The 22699-nt window shown below is 39.9% G+C and overlaps 1 protein-coding gene across 3 annotated transcripts; it reads right to left on the minus strand.

Moving 5' to 3' along the window:
• Positions 1 to 91: 91 nt before the first annotated feature.
• On the minus strand, positions 92 to 21209 carry INTS8 (integrator complex subunit 8). 3 transcript variants are annotated; one of them, XM_059479058.1, is made up of 27 exons: positions 21024 to 21209; positions 19596 to 19770; positions 17532 to 17672; positions 17040 to 17111; positions 15855 to 15906; positions 15447 to 15629; positions 14809 to 14916; positions 14006 to 14161; positions 13362 to 13462; positions 12878 to 13019; positions 11028 to 11098; positions 10714 to 10889; positions 9822 to 9955; positions 9109 to 9219; positions 8238 to 8439; positions 7568 to 7689; positions 6373 to 6557; positions 4940 to 4973; positions 4228 to 4284; positions 4083 to 4144; positions 3314 to 3432; positions 2252 to 2355; positions 1556 to 1606; positions 855 to 928; positions 713 to 777; positions 580 to 623; positions 92 to 304 (listed from the first exon to the last, which is right to left on the minus strand). In XM_059479058.1, the coding sequence occupies exons 1-27, from the start codon at positions 21151 to 21153 to the stop codon at positions 188 to 190; spliced, it is 2988 nt and encodes a 995-aa protein (XP_059335041.1). In that variant the 5' UTR covers positions 21154 to 21209; the 3' UTR covers positions 92 to 187. The 3 variants fall into 3 exon arrangements, 2 of the variants coding, with proteins under 2 accessions (XP_059335041.1, XP_059335056.1); XR_009419053.1 differs by lacking the exon at positions 855 to 928; XM_059479073.1 differs by lacking the exons at positions 92 to 304; positions 855 to 928 and having other exon boundaries at positions 580 to 777.
• Positions 21210 to 22699: the final 1490 nt, after the last annotated feature.

Genomic DNA, 22699 nt, shown 5'->3' on the forward strand with positions numbered 1-22699 from the left:
GTTGCTTCCAGCCTTCTGTACAGTTTGTAAAAATAAGGGGTTTATTGTAAGATTTCATCTATTTCTAAGAAGAAAGATACTAGACTGTAAATGTTGTACAAAAATTTAATTGAATTTTTAAAAATAATAAAGTCTTGAAAGATTTTTTTCACTTTTATACATTTTGTAATCATCTTCCAGCATTAGCCTAAAAGTAAAGTTTTGCCATTGCTTGAAGAAACTTCTTTTTCCTTCTCTGAGCAGCAAGCTGTAGGACTTCCTCAGGATTGCTGGCATTCAGCTCTGTCTGGCCAATGGCTTTTATCTTGAAACAAAAGAGTAGACACAAGTAGCATGAGGCCTTCCAGTAGAGCTGTTTCATTTCAAGGCACTTTCAGCACTAGTTCCATGGGTGATTTATTTCTGTTTTAATTTCCTGTATGCCCCATCACCCCACCCCTTCAGCCACAACTTGACATAAGCACCCAGATTCTAAAAGAATTGTGTGATGGAATTAACTGGAACAGAAACCACCTTTTCAGAGGTGATTTCAGGGAGGGAAAGACTCTAAAGAAGTCCCAGCACCCTGAGTTAACTCACTGCTATCTGCCGCTTGTCTGTCTCGCCTCTTTTGTGGTGGAGATCTGAGGATGAGTCAAGAAAAGTCAGTAGGTAATGGACTTTTTCTCAGCTGTCAACATCCAGCATGTGTGGTATTCCAGCAAAAGGATACATGTCAAGTATTCCAAGATGGTGACATCCCAGATGTATTCATAGTAAGAATCCATGGCATCGTGACTGAAAGACAAGGCAGGTTAAACTGACAGAGTCACATACTGTGTTTAGGCATCTATAAACTCTGTTGTACCATTTACCTGTTCTGTTCCTGCAGTGCCTTAAAAGCAGTTTTATAGTCTACTTCTCTGAGGAACTGGCACAAAATAGCTACCTGTAAGGAAAGACTCGGTGATTCTGACAGCCTCAATTCCCCACAAACAAACCTTCCACACAATGCCTTGTTCATGCCACTTCTTTTCTAGACCTAATCTAGACCTTGTTACCAGGGCAAGCAAGTTCTGAGCACCTGAACACAGATCATTCTCACACAGCAGTGGCAACAGCTACAAGAAAAGGGGATTGACTCAGATCAGAAGGGAGCGACTTGGCTTCCAGGTTTCCAAATGCATTGAAGAGCTTTAGAGCGCAGTACAAGTGCTGTTACTTCTTGGAGAATGACTGACCCCATGGATCAGCAACAGAACCTGAGTTTTGAAAAACAAGGCCAGGTTCCCAACACCACCCCATGGATACCTCCTCTCTTAAAAAAAAAAAGTCTATATTATCAGAGAAAAGTAGAACAAAACACCCCCAGACTACTTCTACATTTTACATTTCCAAGTATGTCTTATATTTACTAATTTTAGTCCTCTAACTGTCCTAGAAGCAAACATAACAAAGCCTACTCTAATGCAGATTGTATTTCCAAGGGAAGTTGAAGTTAGTATTTTTTAAATTTATCCCCTATATAAATATTTATAAGCAAATGTTTAAGTTAATGCCATGTTTCACCTCTTACCTGGGTGTGACAATTGAGTAAAGAGCAACACTTGATCATTCTTTTTATCACCTACAGAAAGGTTTAAAACAGAACACGTTCTGAAATGCATGTTTTGGAACACAAACTGCAGGTTTTATTATTATTTTCAAGGGACCACCTAAGTAGCTATCTACATTCTTCTGCCCCCTAGAAACTCCCAGGCTTCAGCACATCCCTATTTGTCACTATAGAGATTCCCAGCACAGTAGGAGCCAGATGTTTTCAGCAGCTGGAGCTCAGGTGAGCACTGCTGGTGAGGCAGGGCTGCTGCACTGTCCTGAGCCCCTCTGGCCCCAGCCCTGCCCAGCACGGTGTGGCTCTGCAGGGATGAGCTGGGGATGGTCAGACCACACACTGATTGTGCTCTGGGGTTTTCCATTTGCTCTCCACGCTCCTGGTGTCCCACAGTGCTTTCCCAGCACACAGCTCTGCAGGCTCTATGAACTAACAGAAAAGCCTTCTGTGATTCAGCAGAGGAGAAGGCTCAGATTTCCTCTGGCTTTCAAGCAACAAGCCAAAAAAGAAAAGAACTGATGAAGACATCTGTTCCTACATGCATCAAGATACACCTCACATGCTACAGGAAAGTGTGTGTGCTGGACACTTTTGTCTCTACATAGAATCAGGATGCTGTCTGAATCCAAAGAGATTTCTGCAAATCCCACTTTAGCTCACCTGGTCTGTGTACACATCTGGTGGCACCATCTTATTGAAGAAGTCCGAGCATACAGCTCCTGCCTGCAGGTAATAGTGAAGGGCTGCTGAATACTGATTAGTTGCTGCCAAGGGAAAAAAGCCAAATAAGGTCTCAAATACAGCAGTTATTTAATACTCAGATCAACTGTTTATATAATTATTCAGATACATCTCTCATAGCTGAATTTTACTTGTCTTCAGTGAGCTGAGCACACACAGGTAGTGAAGGAGTTGGTGTGAGTGAGAGAACAGCACCCTCATGGCTCAGCACTACTTCACTCCCAGGAAGCCCTTCCTGAGCTGCAGAGAAGGCAGCAGCCTCCAGGCTCTGTGGCAGAAGCAAAACAGAAATACAGCCCACTGCCACTGCTCTTTTAAACACCAGCTCTGAGGCTCCCTACATAAATGTCCTCCTTCTGGGATGCTGCTGCACTTTGTACAGGCAATAAACACTGGAAAACAGTTTATCACCCTGAATCACTCTCCCACATGTAACATGACAGCACTGAGCACTGCATTAAGACTCCTCCTCTTACCCCAAGAGTTATAAAGCTGTAGCTATTCCTCATTTACAAACCCTTCCTCATGCTTCCTCATTTACAAACCCTTGATACTTCCCTATATAAAATACAGATCCTCTCCACTCTGCTCATCTTGTGCTCCACTGAAGCTGATCTCCACATTTAAAAGCAATCACTGTTCACAAGTTTCCATTCACTTATAAAACACTGAAGTGCCATGGTTTTGCACAGTTACACCAGTCAAGGACCAACTGCACTAGAAGAGGGAAGTTAAGGGTAACTCATAGTTTCCCTTCCCCTAAAAGCAAGTCTGCATGACCTATCAGAAGCTCAGGCTATCTGTGGGCTTAGACACCTTCCCAGACAAACCCACCTACACCACTGCATCTGAAGATTTGAACCTCATATATCACTTAAACTTCTTTTCATGAAAGGAAATACAAGGAGGGTTATGTCAAACAAATCTCAGAGCAGCAAGGTTCCTCTACACATGTTAAACACAGACATTGGTTTCACTTACCAAAATAAATATCTGCCTGAATAATTAACCAGAAGTGGTTGTTTGCATTGATAGTCAAGGCATAGCTGACCAGCTCTTTTACTGTGATAGCCACAGCTTCAAAGTCCACTGATTGAAGACTGAAAGAAAAAAGAAAGAAAAATAATTCCTAACTTACTGCTTTGTTTTTTTAACCACTAACTTGATTTCACCTCTAGGTGAGGTCCCAAGCACCTTGCCCTAAGTGTGAAGCATAACTAACTCCAGAAAGGATTTTGTGTTGAGTAATACTACTGTTGTTACAATATAGTAAATCTGACTGAACAAATACAGCCTTCACAGGCTTGAACAAAATGCCAGAACTAAACCAGATTCTGGGATCCCACCCCACAGAGCCTCTAAATTTCAGTAGAGAAATAAAATTCAATACAGTCAGAATAAATCAATACATACCATTTGCTACTTCCTATTTTGGCTATTATTCAAACACATCTCAAAAAATATTAGTGATTTCACAATAAAGTATTATATGGTTCAGATAAAGTGAACATATAGTTCAATAAAGCACACAGATTAAAAGCCATACCTTTTCTCCTCCTCTTTCTTGTTTCCCCTATCTCCACCAGGACCATCAAACTAGGAACAAAACTCTCCATGTCCTCAAACCAACCTTTCCAGAGACAGAATGGGGGCAGTGATGCCTTTACACGGAGAAACCACACTAACAGTAACTGGGACCAAACCCATCACATACAGTATTTTGAAAAAGTGTTCTTAATCATTATCTTACTTGGGGATGGATGAGGGCCAGATAGAAATGTGTTCTGCTGCAATATCATTCACAATGTCTTCCTAAGAGAAGAAAGATGGTGTGAGAAATCAGAACAAGAAACATTTCAAGAAAACCAAGAAAGACTTTGATGATATATACTAACCCGAACATTATGAAGCTTGACAAACAGGGACAATATTGTAGTTAGAACCAATGGTTCCTGTAGGGGAAAATAAATATTCCATGAACTGACAAAACTCCACTTTCTTCCCTAAGCTTCAAAACTATGTAAGAAGTCAAGCAATCATTATAGTTTCCTATTGAAATAGGACAATATTTTGTTAAGAGATCTGCACCACAAGGATACTGCAAGAATGTTTCTGTAGAAAGTTTTTAATTACTTCATCTTTTCCTGAATAACTCCTTGGATATAAACTTTACTTTTGTTTTACAGATCTTTATGTTGTTTCTGTGATTACTACCTAACCTTAAGCTTAAGCTAGGTTTACTACAACTTTCTATGCATTTACAAACCCAGAAGCTATAAACAATTTCCCTCCTTCTTACTTCTGCTGCTTAGTATGATGCATGTAGCAGCTTCTGTCTCCCTCCAAAAGGAATGCTTTGCTTCGTGACAGCTGCAATAAAATACACTCCCAATGTAAACAGATCTCCACCAGAATTCAGGGTAATTTTTTTACAAGCTATTCCACACTGCTGTATGCCAGGTATAGCAAACTCTGACGTTTTACAGCCATACAAAGCACCCATATAACTGTTAGATTTTTTGGAATTTAACACAAAAACTCCAGAAAAATACTACACCAAAAGGATGTTTTGGTTGCAAACATATTTTCAACACCACTGTGACTTACCCGAAGCTTTTTGATGAAGGACAACAATTCACTCCTAAATGAGGGACACAAATACCCATGTAAGAAATCATCCACAATAAAGAATATATGCACACTTAAAACACAAGTCAGTAGAGCAAATTCTTCACCTGCTAAAACACCCCTTCACCTCTAAGTTTACAAATATAGGGCATGTAAATGAAAATGACCAGCCCATTCACTTTTAATACAGTTACTAGCAAATTTCAAACCAAAAATAGGTTAGTATGTTCTTCTATCAAACTATAAAAGGCATGAAAATCACAGAAGTCAACCACTGACTCTAAAGGGGAAATCAATTGAACTGTACTGCGATTCCCTAAGCCAGGTTTGCAGCAATGACCTACACACTTAGAGAAGAGGGTACACAGTGATCACTTATAATGTACTTCAGTTTCCTTGTAATGAACATCAGAAATTGTCAGCATAGGACAATTCAGACAAGGACAACCTTTGGAAAAGTTTTCACTACTTCTTTTCCATAATAACAACAGGGTCACTGCCCTTTACTTGAATCAGAGGGATGAGGAAAGGTTCAGTAACCTGGAGTACAGCTGTGCTCCTTTTCCTTGCCAGAGTACACAACTGGAAGCTGCAGCACGTTGGTACCCCCTACACCTGCCCCAGAGCAGCGTAGGCAAACGCAGCTGGCCTTTGGCACACCTTAACCTGATTAGCTCAAGGAAGGCAAAGACACAGAGGTTTGACAGAGGCACCTCTCCCAAGGCTTTAACGTGGAAAGCTGCTCAATACAGGCACACAAACCAAACTATACCATATTAGACAACTTATACTTAGGCTCAGACTTCAGAACAGGCCAGAACTGGACAAATCAGGTGCCAGCACTGGACAAATCAGAGAGTCCTGAATCAGTCATTTGAGGCTAAGGCTGCTAAGGTGTCTGACAGAGAAGACTCTTGACCAGAGTAATTTGATTTTCTTACTCTGCAGAGTTTAGCTGAATTAGAATTTCATTTCAAGAACTCAGTAACATTTAGCTTTAGACCCAGATACAAATCTAAGTATAGATACCCATGCTGTGAGCTATGTGCTTGAAACAGCTATAAAAGTACAAAACTGATACACAATAATTCTATTTGCTGCAAAGTAGACACCTCCAGCCATCAGCTCTACTGCCCTCTAGATGCATTGACTTTACTGGTTATAATGGGAGCACAGCCATATATGCTTCAGTTTCTGCAGGGAGAGCTGCCTCCCACACACTCCTCTTCTGCCTCTGAAAAGGAAAGCCAGCACATCCCTACTAAAAGCCAACTCCCACAGTGGACAGGATTTTTACTCAGATCTTTAGCTGCTGCCATCACTCTGATAGTGGAATCCAGACAATTTCTGACGAGAACATGGGATCAAACAAACCATTCAAGCCATCTTCAAAAATAATTTTAGAACCATACCTGTACATAATACCCAATGTAGACTCCCTGTGTTTTATCAAACTCACTCTTCCATCATTGCCACGTTTGTGCTGGTTGGATACACTGCAGATTTGTACGACGACTTCCCAGAGATCTTTAGCTGTGCGTCTGCTTTCTTTGGGACCTGGCAGTTCCTTGCACGTGGCAGCCAGCAACTGGCCCAGCTACACAACGCAACAGAAAAAACACAGCAACTAAGGCTCCTCTGCATATCATCTACAGCAAAGGAATTACTGGCCTTTAAAATGGCAAAGCAAGTGATTTTAAATTATGAACTACAAAGGAATGTGACTAAATTTTGCAGCAGAGACCACTGATGAAGAAGCTGGAAAACAGGAATTAAACAGAGCATTTTGCCATTTATTAGCTTCCTTGGTATCTATTTCATTATTAAAAGCTCCAGAAAACAAACATATATTACATAAAACCTAACCCCCATAAAATATGGTTTAATAAAGACTGGCTCTTTAGAGCTCATTTAACTTCCATGTAGTAATTAATCTTAACTGAAACTGGCACAATATTATACAAAAAAGCTGAACCTCAGAACAGAAATTAGGAAGTATCATAGGTAAGCAGAGCAGGGTAAAAATGAACCTGTCCTGTGATACAACCTGCCTTCTGCTCCATGCCCTAACTGTGAAGTAGAAACATTGGAGCAAAACAATTTTGAAAACAAAGTTTCAAAGAAGGCAAAGTTTCCAAAAATTCAACACCACTGTTGGGTAAAAACCAGAACTCTTACAGTGCATTTGGAACATAAGTATCTCAGGAACAGAAAAGAAGCCAGACCTGAAAACAGAGATCTGCACACTTCTCATACCTCCTACATCAACCTAGGCTGAATTCCAGCTGAGAGGAGAGTCCTTTAGGAAGTGCTACAGCATTTCAATCATGGATCATAACCACACACCCCTGATGGAACCAACCTTAGCTGGCAGCCAACAAGGGGCAAGATTTCATGTGTTCCTGCAGCACAGCTTCCATGTTTTTTGTCAAGTGCTAAACATGCTTGTTGCTTAGCCCTATGTTCTACCCCATACTCAATTCATTAGAGCCACAAAGCCCCACACTCTTAAGCAGAAAGGTACTTGCTTTGAAAAGTACAAAATACTTCAACAAAAAAAAAAGTCAACTACAGTCTGAGAAAGCCTTGAGAGTGAGCACTTGTTACCTTCACATAAGGATTAGTCTGAACCAGAGGTAATGGAACTTGCATGGTCAAATACTCGTTCTCACACCAGTTTAACAGGAAAGCAACACATTCTTCAGCTATAACTTGTCGAAGAGGAATATCTAAAAGGAAAGGGATTCTTTGTTTAGCTTTTTATTTTTGAGAAAACAGTGTTGTAAATGGTGTTGTATGAAAATAAGCATATCCCATTCCCTCTAATCAGCTGTTTTTGCTCCACTGATATCACAGGAAGATATGATGCTTAACCCAATGGGAGACCTCACCTCTGGAAATTAGAAGCAACAAGGGTTTCACCTAATCACAACAGTACAATGCTACTCTCTTATTGTGAAACCAGGAGGAATCTTTAAGAACTGGCAAAACCCTCTGGCAGAAGTGCAGACATCTTAATCCTGTTCAAGTCCTTTAAGTGGCACTGAATAGAAACTGTCAATGTTTAGCAACAGGCAGGCATCATGCTCACTTCAAAATCCTAAAATCTAATAAAACTTCTGAAGACTTACTAAAACCAGCGTCAAAGTCACTGTTTTTCCATTTACACACAGTGGTTAATCTGCAATACAAAGTTGCTTTATTTTGCTGTGGATTTTTTCCCCTTCTCTCAAGGTTTGTGCTTTACTGCTCCTCAGAAAGACAGTAATGTACTTACCAGGCACTCTCATTTCCAAATATCCTCGGACTCTGCTTATAAGATCAGAAGGAGGACGCTCTCCAGAAGCACCAGCTCCAGCTTCGTGAGTATAAATGTCCAACAGCAGCATTTCATTGAGCATGACCTGACGGAGCTTTGGAGAGAACTCAGTCACAAGCTCCAAGCAAGCAGCAAAAAGCTGTTTTGCATGGACAAAATCCTGCAATAAAAATTATATGCGTTAATGATTCCTAATAAATTCCTAAGGGGAAATACTACAAGCTAAAGTGCAATCAGCTCTATCTTGGCTGAACCAGACTCAGCATCCATTAGCATCAGCATTGCTCAAGCATCTCACAGTGTCTACTTATGAGTCCTTTGGACTTGCTATTAAGCTTAAGAGTTCCAGATCTTCTGAAAACAAAACAAGGAGTTTAAGCAAAAACATGCTAGAATCAACTACTGGTATGCTTGCTACAATTTTGTTTTAGCTGCAGTTTAGCAAATTTGTCAATTACAAGGAAAATAGAACAGCATTTCCAATAAATTCCTTAAGTAATACACTTATTCAAAAGAATCGCACTTCATATCAGTAAATCAAATCACCACTGGATGTAGATGCCACATGATCTAGAACAACATAATCAAAACTTTATATGAATGAAATTATCTCCAGGCCCAACTCATTGGAAAGCCATTATCTTTGCTCTGCTGATGAAACTCTGAGAGACAGAAATCCTTATCCATTACACAACACATGGAGCTTGTCACAATATCTCCCTCACCACCCAATTTTTCAGTTCTTTTTCTAAAAAAGGGCTTTCAAATTTTCCATTTCATTAAGATTCAATTGTCCAAACCAACCAGTAAGCTCATATGGCTTGCTCACCTTAATGGCACAGCAGTGCAATCCCTTGGCCATCAGGATGTAGACCAAATCCCTAGTCAGACTGTCTTTGATTCCTAAAATAACACTGCCGTAAACATTTGGTACTTCCCACTGGGAGAGAAATGCATAGGATATTTGCACAGAAACAAGTTTTAGAATTCACATCACTGTTTAAAACAACATAAACAAACCCCAAATATTGAAAATTACTGCCAATTCCTGTCTTTACATCTCATCACAAGTAATGTATGGTACATTTAGAAATACTATAAAAACGCCCGATAACCCTTTGTTCACACTCTGAATATGCAGTAATTAAAGGGAAGAGCTAAAAAGAGACAAGAAATCTTTACTTAAACAAAGTCCTCCTCTCTCCTGCTCCCACCTTCTAATGACAGAAATTTAAGCTAAAACTATATTGCTATCTAGTCAGAACACTAAAAGGACAAGCTACAAAAAATCTTTTCTCATAAGGAAAGCTTGTGATACAGCCAGTGATTCCTTAAAACAAAGGTTATAGGTTTTTTGTAACACTCTTCATACAGAATGTGTGTTAAGATATGTATCATCCTTCTTAAAAAACCACCACTATGCAGAGAAGGAAAAGATAAATCACCCTGAGGATCTATAAGAAAATGTTTCTTGTTCACTGCAGTATGATACCTCACCAGTCCTTGAATTACAGTCTCTTGTGAGCACATGAGCTAAGTTACCTTATTAGAAATTGTCCAGAATTGGCGTTCTGAGGTCATACCATGCAACTCAATCAAGATCTGGCGAATCCTCCATGGATCCACTGACAGTATGAGCTGATGCTCAAGCTGGCCAATATTGACACTTGCTGAAGCTGGAAGAAAAGCAACCAGGTCTTCAGCACATTTCTTCTCAATGTAGATACTTCCAATTCTTTAGTATATAACACTTCAATCAGAACATAGTAAGAACAGCAGATACATCATGCTTCCATAGGTCCAGACATCCTTTTGTGTCCTCTGACAAACACGTTGTGCTACCTTCACACCCGACCTAAAGGGCTGCTTGCAATCCCCTTCCTCACTCCAGCAGCTCTGACCACTCTTGCTATAGCAGAGCAAAGATTCAACCTCAGAAAAGGTAAGGCCTTTCCAGCTCCAGCCACCATCTGGCTCCTCTTGTTAGCTTTGACTTGTGCAGCTGCACAGCCAGCCAGCTGTATTGGGGAATTTAACTGGTTTACTTTGGTAGGTTAAAAATTTCATTCAGATGCACTCCTGTTCCAGCTTACCGCACAGTCACATCATCATTAATGTATGTAAGTCCAGAGGCAGGACTCCCTTTCTGGGAACAGCTGCCACAGCCACATTTTGTTCAAACTAATGCCATGCTCTCTCACTCTGTCACCGAGGACACATTCATCTGGGCTTATGTATTACACTCACTTGAGAAACAAGCAAGTAGCAGCCAACTTCTTGAACAAGCAGGACATGCGCCAACCAATAACAGGAAGTACTCTCTCTAAAAACATTATAAACTTTTTTGAGAACAGACCTGCACTTTGTAACCTCAAGGTACTCATCAAGGAAATAGGACACTAGCTGCAGTTAATGAAAATGCTGTGAAAGTTACCTGGGATATCATAAAAAGAAGTGACAGGTTTTGTGCACAGATTGATTCGAGGAGATCTCTTCCGCATTTGGTCAATGAGCAGCTTCCGTTCATCGTCTTTCAGCAGTTTTATGAAAAGCTCATGAGATGAAATCATGAAGACAAACTGAAGATCTTCCATGCCCAAACACAAGTTTCTAAGCAAATAAAAATGTTAGTACATAAGTAGGAAAAAAATGCTTATTTTTCCAGTTGTAAGTTCTTGAAATTTTTATTGTGTTGTATTACATTGCTTACAAAGTGCAAATTCATGTTATCTTAATATGGATACATACTTGAGAAACGCTGCCATTCTTCTCTTCAATTCTTCAGAAGCACTTTCCAAGTTTATTGATCCTGAACAAACCTGGAAAAGGAAAGCAGAAAATAACTAAGCAGTCACCTTGCACATATTATAATATTTAGTTATAGCCAGTGTTACTGACCAGCTTTCTGTCTCACAAGTAGTAACAGCCAGTAAACCTCTACCTCAGGTGAAGCAACAAGTTATGGAATAGTTTTGGTTGGAAGAGACCTTAAAGATCATCCAGTTCTAAAAGCCCTGCCATGGGCAGGGACACCTTTCACTAGACCAGGTTGCTCAAAGCTCTGCCCAGCCTGGCCTTGAACACTTCCAGGGATGGGGCATCCACAGCTTCTCTGGGCAACCTGTTCAAGTGCCTCACCACCCTCACTGTAAAGGATTTCTTCCTAACATTTCATCTGCCATTTTGAGTAGGAACCTATTACCCTTGTCCTGTCCCACAACAAAATGCAAAACAGCTTTCTTCTAGTCCCCTTTAGGAGCCTGAAAGTTCTCAAGGATGCCATTGGAGCCTTTGCTTCTCCACCCAGAACAATTCCAACTCTTTTTGCCTGTCTGTTGTTTTTACTTTGTAGAGCAATTTTTGAATCTGCTCAAGTGCTGTTAGATGGGAACCAAGTGCAGCATTGCTGGGTGGTTACCCTAATTAATCTAGAATCAAACCAGTATTTCTGTTGTGCTCTGTGTAATCCTGTCATGACTCAGTTACTCTATTGTAGAGATGAGACCAGCTCTCAAGGGTTTCTTGTAAGCCAAAGAAAGTAAGGTAAGATTTGACTGACAAAGCTTGATAAAGAAATCTCAGTACCACTGTGTGAAATAAGACTGTCTCTGAAGTAAACCTGATAAAAGCTACTGCCATCACACATGGATCAGTTTCCTTCAACTTGTACACAAGATAGGATGCTTCAGACAACTGTCATCTTCTGTCAAGACATAATCCACATTCCTTTTTCCTACTTCTCTGGTATACAGAAGCACTGACACTGGGTGCCACACAAGATCATTTAGCACATGAGTTTAAAAATGAAGTATTTCTAAGTGCAAAATTATAAGATCCACTAGGACCTGTTTTTTTTTTTTTTAAACCAGAAGTTGAAAAATAACTAGAAGACAGTTGAATTTATCAGCTTGCAATAATTTTTTTAGAAGTACATTCCAGTTCCAATATGAGTGGCTGATGTAAGCTTTTACTTGCTCTGCAGTACAGAGCACTGTCAATTATTTTTTGCCACATGACTGAAGAGACAAGCAAAAGAACTAGGCTCAAATTAATAAAATACATTAAAATAACAGCAAAGAAATAAAACTATTAAGTTTAGCTTAAGCAACATTCAGTTTCCTAAAAAGCTTCACTAAGGGTAACAGTGCAGGTCTCACACGTAACAGTAACTCAGGATCACTGCATCCCATGCTAACTTCTACAACAAAGCTAATAAGGGAAAAGTGGTCCTCTTCCACAGGTATTTTTTCTACTCATTCTCTCTGTCTTGGAGAATTTGATTCTTTGTTCCACTAAAACAAATATTCAGCAATATCTCTACATAATTTAACAATATCAGGAATAGCAGCAATTTCAAATACAACCTGAAGCAACAGCTCTCCACTGGACCCTCCCTGACAGATGGAAACAGAGCTATGAACAACAGATGCAGAACTGATCACTGAGTGGAGCTGCCCTAACTGCAAATAAGTTGAATAATGTTTGACCTTTCTCTGCTTCAGAAAGCAGAGCATCCCTTGCAATAATAACAGTCATGTGGGGAAAGAAATCTCTCACTAAGTATCATTTTCACTTCCAATTTTAGGCTAATGTTTTACCTCAAGAAGGAAGTCTATTTTCTCTTTGCTGGGTTTCAGGAACAGTTGACAAAACTGAATATCAATGATTCGCCCTTGTAACACATCACAGACTGTATTGCACACGCAGACTTTGAAACACACTTCATCCAGAGCCTCATTCCTGCAAGAACACAAAACTGAAGGTCACAGAACAGCTTTGACACACAAAGAGTGGTGTCACAACAGGTGGACAAAAATTTTTTGAAAGAATCAGTCAAGTGATAAAATCAACTGTTAACGTGCATTACATTTTTTCCATCTATGGCCACAGGGAGATACAACCAAGGAGCTGTAGTGTGATGTAAAATGTAGTTTAGACTACTGCTAAAAGAAACAAAGGCTGAAGTTTCATGGATGTAAGTAGTTTGTTGTGAAAAGATTTTACACACTTTCCACAAAAAATATTACCAATGAAAATTACTCTTCATCATCACTGAACATTGATTATATTCTGATGTCTCACCCTTGCTGAGCTTTTTGGAAGAGTTCTCTCAGCACTGATTGTCTGAACTGTTCAGGTAAACTGAGGGTTAGGTTATCTTCAAGGAATATCTTCACTAAGTCCTGTAACAAAAACAGTTGGAATACTCAATGCATAATGCAATAGAACCAGACAGAAAATTATTTTACCTGGTAAAAATGAGAAAACTAAGAGAAGCATCTCACATCCATATTTAATACTAAAATTAATTGATCAAAAAGAAATCAAGTAACAAAAGAAGTTCTTTATTATCAGAAAAATCAAAGAAAAAACAAAAAAAAACCCAAAACAAACTTGCACATCTAAGTAGCAACAGTCTCTGAAAGCCAAGGAATTAGAACCCGAGAATTAGCTGAAAGAATAATTCTCAATACCCAAAGAATTATCTGAAAAGCTCTTATGTCAGCTGGCAGGAATTATTTACCATTGTATGGAATCCAAGATATTTTAATCCAATATGTACCAGATTATATTATATTCCTAAACACATAGAACTTAAACCAGTATGTAAACAGTTAAATTGCCATTAAACATTTCTTAAAATCCATACCAGTTCAAACTGAATCCTCCACAAAGAAGGATAACCCCCCCCCTCAAATATACATGGGTTTGTTTAGGCATTCTACCTGGTATTTGCCAGATTTCATACAGCTGTGGATTTTACTGTAAGGAGTTGCCTGTTGAGATGCATCATCAGAAGATGAGGTGAGAACTTCACAAGCTTGACAATACCCAGCTAACCGTGCTTCATCTATGGTAAAATGAAGTGATGATGAGCCATTCTGAAAAGTAAGAGTTACAGCAGATCTTAGTAGCCAAAGCATTATGAAATCTATGCTTAATTCACAAAACAGAGACTCACAATTTCCAACAGCAAAAGAACAAAAGAATGTACATGCACACACTTCATTTAAATAAAAACTGGAATTCTGAAGTTTTGAAAATATGAATATGAAACAAAATAAAAAAGGAAGCAAACAATTCTTAAAAAATAAGATGTACTTTTTTAAAAGGTTAGAACATAGAGAATCTGATTTCCAAGGGAAAGTTAGGTTAAAAAAAAAAACAAAAGTGCTGTATGGTTACCTTCCTCAAAAACATGTCATCACCATGGACACAGATGTACTGTTCAGTCAAGTTACTATTAGCACTGGAGCTGTCATTTCTACGTTTTTCGCATCAATACAATTTGTGTAAAAGACTATTCATTACAAAAGGTAGAACAAAGCAGCAATATACTGCAAACAATTAATATAATTTCAAACCAGGCACAACGTGAATAAAATTACTCTCAAAACTTCAGAAAGTTTCTTTAAAAACTCTGTGTACCATTAAGAGTTATTAAACTGCTAAAGAAGGAAGCAATAATTTAGACAAGGCATTTTTTTAGAAAAGAGTTGAACACACATACTAAAAGAACACTTCTTACCTTTGCAATCAACTCTTTTGTTTTGAAAAACTTTTCCTTAGCCTTTTCATGAACAGCTGCATTTGTAGACCCTTGTTGGAAATAGATTGCACCCAAATCATAGCAAACCTGCAAAGAGCACTCATTTCAAACACACACTCTTGGACATCATGTTCCAAGTCAAGATGAAGTATTTCAGCTTTGTACTTTAAACTACTCCTACTTTTATCTAATTTACCAACATACACTGCACACCTGACCCCACATACTTCAATTGCTTCCCCTTTAACTGCAATCTAAGTAACTCTGCACAAGCATAACAAAATTAAAGAATGATTTCCTCATAATCATTGAAAACAATGCAGCAAGCTATCCTTGTCATATAATGGGTTATTTCAGGGGACTGAGAGGGCAAAAGTGAGAGGTTAGTGGGAAGTAACAACAGTTACAATGATTAAAAAAAGTTCTATTAATGTAAAAATGAAGGCAGTATTATTTCATTGTATTACACAAGAAACCGACAGACAAAAAAACCAAACCCAAAATAACACAAGGAACATTAATAGAAAAAAACTGTGATTTACCTCAAAATTATTACTAAACACTTTTTCTAAAGAAAGAGATATAAACTGAAAGCTTTAGTACAAAATGTGAGCTACCTGGCACTGTATCTCCTCTGTACTGATTTTCAGTCCAGCTGTAGAACTTTCTGTTTCTCCATTCACCATCCCAGGTTCCATGGCCAATAAATCCAGAGTTCTTATAGTATGGACATAAAGATCTTTGTTCAATTTAAGTGCTCCTTCCAGGACCAGGATGGAATCAGCAGCCTGCTCCTTCAACTGTAATAATTCAAATGCATTAAAAGAATTAACCTCTTGGTCTTGAGTTCAACTCTGGGTTTCAGTTAATGCTACATTTTAAACAGGTCAGTAAAAGAACAGTTTTTTAAAAAGTCCTTCAAAAATTCTACACAATGTAGAATTGGTTTTTGTATTTCTTGTACAATAAAGAAATTCATATTTACATGCAAATTTGAGTAAAAATATGAGGGAAAAGAGTCTCACCACTTTCAAAATATTTTCAGTTAGTTCCTTTTCTTGCTGAATATGATTCATACTGCAAGTTAGATACAAGAGGTCAAGCATTCAGTTATAAGGCAGATCTGCACAATACTTCATGTTCTAGATATAATAATTCATTCATGCTTGGTTTTCTTAACTACATTTTGAACATCATAATGCAGGACGACTGACTGCTCTTATCTATCTCTATCTGAAATACAGACCTTCATAATGAAAAGATAGTTTTGTATGAGAATGTGGTTCAATAAAACAAAAAGTTGCAAAGTTATCATTGCCTTTTTCCAAGATCAGATTGTTAATACCAATTCAATAGCAAAATGATAATGAAGAAAGCTTCCACAGCCTCAAGTCTCATGAAGCTTCAACATTTAAATCTCAAACATGTCAGGAGCAGAAGCATGTCCACATGTTTATGCAAAAATTAAAAGTATTTTTCAATTATTTTCCCACAGAGATTTTTTTTTATTCAGGATCAGACTCAGATACATATAGGACTATATAACATCTATAGTAAAATACGGAGGAGGAAGAAGAGTATGTTTAATCAACATATTTAACAGACTCTGTCAAACAAGTATGGTCTAATACTTAAGTGTAAAATTAACATAAAACATATGAAAAGCACCACTTAGATACTTCCAAATTTTGGAGATAACTGTAACATAAAAGTCAAGGACAAGCTGTTACTAAAGCCTCACAGCTTCTAGAAGGCAAAATGCAAAATTGATTTTAAATTACAAATTACTGCCTAATGAAGCAAATACTTCATTATTTCTAAGGTTATCACACACAATGCTTCCAAATGGTGTAACAAAACAACAACATTAAGCAAGCTACTGAAAGTCGGGGATGCAAAAGAATGCAAGAAATGTACCCCAGCTAAACTAGAGCATAAGCATTCTGTCAAGGGAAATTGCCACCTCTCTTCCTCTCTTGATTTTTCATGCCATGACAAAGTCACAGAGATTATAACATTGACAGAGTGGAACAACAGACAAGTATATGTACCAAGCATGTCTGACAGGAAAGTGAGAATATACTTGAAATAAATCCAAGTTATCCATGTAACAACTAGACATTTTAGAAACATTATTTAATCCACTTAGAAATTACATTTCTGATTATAAAATACCTATGACATCCAAATTAATGATATCTGTAACTTACACATTTAACTGAGGTGGACCAGGTTTCACTTGCTTTACAGGAAAACTACTTTGAACGATGGTCCTTATGGCCCTACACAGGGGAAAAAATTAAGCAAAGAATGGTATTAGCCTCAGAAATGTAATAAGCAGATTACAGGCCTCTTGATAATAGCAGTTTGCCATTTCAGAAACATTATACCATTAGAACATATCCCTTACTCAAGAGCACATCTAGCAGCTAAGAAATGCTTTTATGTCCATAAAAAGCTGAAAGATGAAGATTTTTATATTTATAAGGAGAGAGTTCAAATCATTATCTTGACTATTTTTTAGAGAAGAAAACCAGTTCTAGAATAGCTTTTCAGACTCTGCTCCTTCACTATAACCTAGCAACAGATCACAACACTTAGTACTTTAGGGTTCTTTCTCCATCTACATACAATTATACAGATAGAAGAAAGCACTGCTTTGTTCCATAATGATTTTATATTATTGCCATGTAGTAGTTTACCATCTGTTGTAGAGTAGTATTGCCATTGCAGTGGTTGGGGGTAAGCTGGACAGATCTACATCCACATGCTTAGTTCCTGGGGGAACTTTGCTGATACACAGAAGTTCATTCAATAGCATGTTCAATACAGGAACAGACAAGCTATTAAAAAATAAAAGACAGAATCAGATATTTCATAGAGTAAATCTATTTATGGAATGTTAAACAATGTACACTACTATTCAGTACTGGCTGCTGAATACCATTAAGTACTATTCAGTACTTAGCATCACAGGGATGTTTATTCAGCATTTGAGATCAGGTATGTAAAGCAGTTACCAGTATTAGCTGCATGAATTAAGCCCAAGAGAATGGGCCCAAGCAGTAGTTCAGCCACCCAGACAGCTGAAGTGCTACTCTGCACCACTGCATTACCCACACAGGGACCTTACCAGAATAATCCAGTCACCTGTAACAGCACGACCCAGCTAGTAAGAGTTCTTTCAAAGCAGCCCCAGATCATACTCCCTGAAGGTAAGCAACCGCATTTCCATCACAAATGAAATTTCACTCACAGAAAGTGAAGTTAAGACTAAGTACTTTTTGAATAGTGGTAAGTACAAGATACATTGGCTGGGACAGGACTCTCCTCAATAAAATGAGAAGACATGCAGGCTGGACTGCACTGCTCCAAGCTTTTGTGGTATAATTTAACACAACTAAAATATTATTACTAATTTAGACATTTTTTGAAATTAGATCAGCTACTGCCAAAGTACCTTTGATCTTGTGAAAAATTTGTATGCTTTGCAACAAGTATTGAAAACAACCAGTGAAACTACACTTTTAGCAGCTAAAGCCAGGATTTCTGTTTAATAAATTTCAGGTCTTGTGTTCTATCAGAAGCATTTCACAAGCAGTGACAGAGGCAACTGGGGGTGTTTAGCCAGGAGAAAAGAAGGCTCAGAGGGGACCTTATCACTCTGTACAACTCCCTAAGAGGAGGTTGTAGCAAGTGGGTGGCCAGTCTCTTCTCCCAGGCAAGTGACAGGATGAAAGCAAATGGTCTCAAGTTGTGTCAGGGAAGGTTTAGATTGAATTTTATGAAATGGATTACATTTTATGGAAAGTTTTTCACCAAATGGGTGGTCAGCCATTGGAACAGGCTGTCCAGGGAAGTGACTGAGTCACCATCATACCCTGAAGGTATTTAAATTATATGCAGATGTGGCACTTAGGGACATGGCTTAGTGGCAGGCTTGGCAGTGTCAAATTAACAGCTGGCCTCAATGATCTTAAAGCTCCTTTCCAGCCTAAATGATTCTACAATTCCATGTGAGTTAGAACCAGGGCAATTATTGCGCCCTTAAGATTTTACATTAAATTACAGATAAAGGGGGCAGGAGACCTGTGTGAATGAATAAGGAACTTCTGCCATTACTTAAGTGCCAACAGGAAGCCAAGTGTAAACAAGAGTCACCTGGACACAATCCTGTGCCATGTGTTTTGGGATGACCCTGCTCTAGCAGTGAGGCTGGATCAGATGACCTACTGTGGTTCTTTCCAAACATACCCATCCTGTGATTCTGTGAGTGCAGCTCCCTAACATGCACAGCACTGCCAAAGTGAAGTAGTTCTTGACTGTTCTAGCTCATCAGACCATCTTTTAGCTGAAATGTCCAAAGGAAAGATGCAAAGCTGGGGTCTGTCTACTTCAACCACAGTCATTTCAGAGATACATGGAGCAATTCACATCAACAACAGTGGAGCGAGACTTCCAATTTCAAGCATGTCAGAATGAGGAAACTTATGGTAGTTTTGTCACTGAAGAAAACATAACCTCAAATTCATCTTTATGAAGCTTACATGTACACATCTTAATGTCTAAGACATGCTGGTTTTCCTCTCTAGACATTCCTGATTTGTTCAGACACACTGACTTCATCAAAACTCTTCTATAACTTACAGCTAAAATACAACTAAATTTCAATTATCATACCCAAAAGGGAGCAAGAGAGACTTCCATTTTTTTAAATAAGTATCTCAAGCCACATCAATTTAGTAAACTTAGCATGAAGACTATACCTTTTCTCTAATACATCCAAATCCCACTTCAGATGAGCAGCAACTTTGAGAGCAAGAAGTTTTAGAATGCGGTTTCTTTTGTTATCAGGTGGTGGCTGGACTTGGTTCTGTTCATTCACTGATGGTTTTGAAGCTTGTTCCAAGAACTGAACAATCAGCTGCACAGGTGGCGGGTCTGCAAGAAAACACAGCCACTCCTCAAATTCTTTATAAGCCCAAAAATTATTTTTTTTTCCCTAGCTATGAACACAGTTCTTTTATCCTCGGTGTTTACAGTGCTGACATTGTTACTTGGTAGATTCTAATCCTAAATGGTGTCCTGCATGTGCTAACTCAAAACAGACTGTCAACGTATCTTTGCTAAATGTTAAAATTCACTTGACCATGGTAACCACACTCTCACACTTTTATTTATTTTTCACTATTTTGTATTAATTATGTTTTGATACTTGCATCTACTGAAAATAAATGCTGCCTAAAGAAATTACAAGATACAAAAACTATACATCTACTTGTAATTATCCTCTGCACATAAAGTATATTTACAAGCAGTTGCTGGTACTTCCGAATACATTTACGAAATACTTTCCGATTGGTTAAAACACAGCATCAAAAAAGCACCCAATCTCTCCCAATAAGACAGCCAATACCTTTCAGCTCTTTTGAAAAAAGAGGCCAAACCATAGCTATTACAATCTCACTGAACTCTGTGAAACATAAAGCAAGTATTATCAAATTACTTAATTAATTAAGTATAAAATCTTAGAGTATAAAATCTTAGAGTATAAAATCTAAGCATAGATCTAAGATAGATTACGCTTAAATTGACTTTTTGTAGAGGCAACACTGGCCCAGGTTTTCCTGTTTCCTCCACCTCCTCGCAGAATTCAGGTGCTGGAAAAGATGACTACCACTTATGATCAAAAGATCAGATAATTTTAAATACGGCCATTTTCTTATAACATATCAGACGAGAATTCTATTTATTCCAGGTCCAGAGAGCAATTTCAGCACTGAACCTGTCGGAGGACTTCAGCTCCTGCCACTAACAGGACCCCAATGGCAGAAAACCAGCTGCCAGCTGCAATGATGCATGAGCAGCGCTTCCCACCGAATAAACAAACTACAACACTTCCGCACACAACATTCACACACGCGAAAGGAAAAGCGATCTACCAGACAAGAAAGACAGTGAAATGAAGTTATTAAATAGGAAAGATAAAGTGAAATGAGAAAACTCGCGTTACTGCCGGCGGTAAATGCCGCCGCACGGCCGCGGGCAGTGCCCGGCTCCCTGTGCCCCGCTCTCCCCAGCACCGCAGCAGAGCCCCCGCTGCCGCCCCTCTGCCCCCGGAACGAGCCTGCCGCAGGAGGGGCCGGGGAGCGCGGCCGGCCCCGAGGGGAGGCGGCGGCCAGCAGGGCACGCACCGGGAGAGGGCTTCTGCAGGTGCTGCTCCAGCAGCGCCTCCTCCAGCACGAACTCGAACCACGACGTCTGCGGCGGCGTGCATGGCCGGCTGGAGGTGGCTGCCTCCCGGTCCGCCGCCTCCGCGCTCATGCCGGCCGCTCGGCAGGGACCCGCACAAACCCCGCAGCCACCGACGGCCGCACAAGATGGCCGCCGGCCGCGCCCCCTCGGAGGCGGCCCGTGAGAGCCCCGCCCGCCGCGGCGCGGGGAGCGCGGCCCCGTGGGGCGGCCCTGCGGAGCGGGCCTATCGGCAGAGCAGTCTGGCTCCCTTATTCCATCGGTGGTTTTCTTTCCCAAGTCACTAGTTCGGCGCATATCCCTGCCTGTCCCCGCAGCCGTCCCTCTGCCTTTGCGTCCATCGCCGTCCTGTCCCCGCAGTGCTCCCTGTGAGCCCTCAGGCCGATAAATGGCTCACCCTCCATGCTCCTGCCCATGAGCCTCATGAAAGAATAAAGAAATTAGGACCTTGGTCCATGGAGGCAGATTTAAATCATGGAATCATAGAATGTTAAGGGGTTGGAATGGACCTTAAGGATCATCGAGACCCAACCTGTCCTGCCGCGGACAGACAGACACCTCCCACCAGAGGTTGCTCAGAGCCCCGTCCAACCTGGCCTTGAACACTTCCAGGGTTGGAACATCCACAATCTCCCTGGGCAACTTGTTCCAGGATTTCACCTCCCTCACAGCTGATAGGAAAGATGGGTGCTAATGTCTTTACCGATTATTTGATCAGAAGATGATTTAGGAGATTTAGGAGAAATGGGTGTTACTGTCTTTGAAATGTGTCTCTAGGAGCATCAAGCTGTGTGGGTTTGTTACAGAACCCAGGCATTTTGACCAGACATTTTGAATTCCTGAACTTCAGAGTATTAGGAGAAATGCATCTGTGCAAAGTCTATTGCAGAGCCCAGATGGTCTGAACTTTTGGTGGATCCACAGAACCTAGACAGTCTGAACTTCCCAACTTTAGGGTAAAATGACAATACATGTTTTTGGGGCAATATGTGGTACGTGGTTTTGGAAGGCTGTACCTTCCTAGTACCTCAGCCAGTGGGGAAACAAAGAGGGCAACATTGCGGTCGGGAGTTTAGGATGAAAGGAGGCTGCATTCTCCACAACCTCAAGAGTGACCCCATGGGGGATTGTCCCAGTGACTCTCCCCCTTTATTAGAATAAAATTGCAGGACTCCTCTGCCTCCTTTATGGACATTAGCTTTTCATAGCATGGCTTTTATGCACACAGTTAAGAATATTTTCCTAACAGTTAACCTAAATTTCCCCTCTTTCCATTTGTATCCACTCCTCCTTGTGCTATCACTACAGCTCCTGACAAAGAATCCCTCTCCATCTTTTCTGTAGGCTCACTTCAGATACTGAAAGGCTGCTATGAGGTCTCCACACAACCTTCTCTTCTCCAGGATGAACAGCTCCAACTTTCTCAGCCTATGTTCACAGTGGGGATGCTCCAGTCCTCTTATCAACTTCATGGCCCTCCTCTGGACTTGTTCCATGTCCGTGTTAGCAGCAACATCTTCCAGTGTTATTAAGGTGTCAGTATTTGCATGAGTCCACGTGCAACTGTGCCACTCTCTCAACTGCAACTAGCCAGGATCTGGTTCTGAAGCTTTTCAGG

The sequence above is a fragment of the Ammospiza nelsoni genome, chromosome 1 (genome assembly GCF_027579445.1).
Source record: "Ammospiza nelsoni isolate bAmmNel1 chromosome 1, bAmmNel1.pri, whole genome shotgun sequence".
NCBI lineage: Eukaryota > Metazoa > Chordata > Aves > Passeriformes > Passerellidae > Ammospiza > Ammospiza nelsoni.

Bases quoted from the DNA above. Each gene is read 5' to 3' on its own strand.
- INTS8 (XM_059479058.1), bottom strand. From the start codon at position 21,153: ATGAGCGCGGAGGCGGCGGACCGGGAGGCAGCCACCTCCAGCCGGCCA. The intron at 11,099-12,877 runs GTAAAACATTAG...TTCCTTTTCCAG, and splicing joins AAATAGACTTCCTTCTTGAG to GTTTGTTCAGGATCAATAAA. The intron at 9,956-10,713 runs GTAACTTTCACA...CTTTTCTTCCAG, and splicing joins TTCTTTTTATGATATCCCAG to CTTCAGCAAGTGTCAATATT.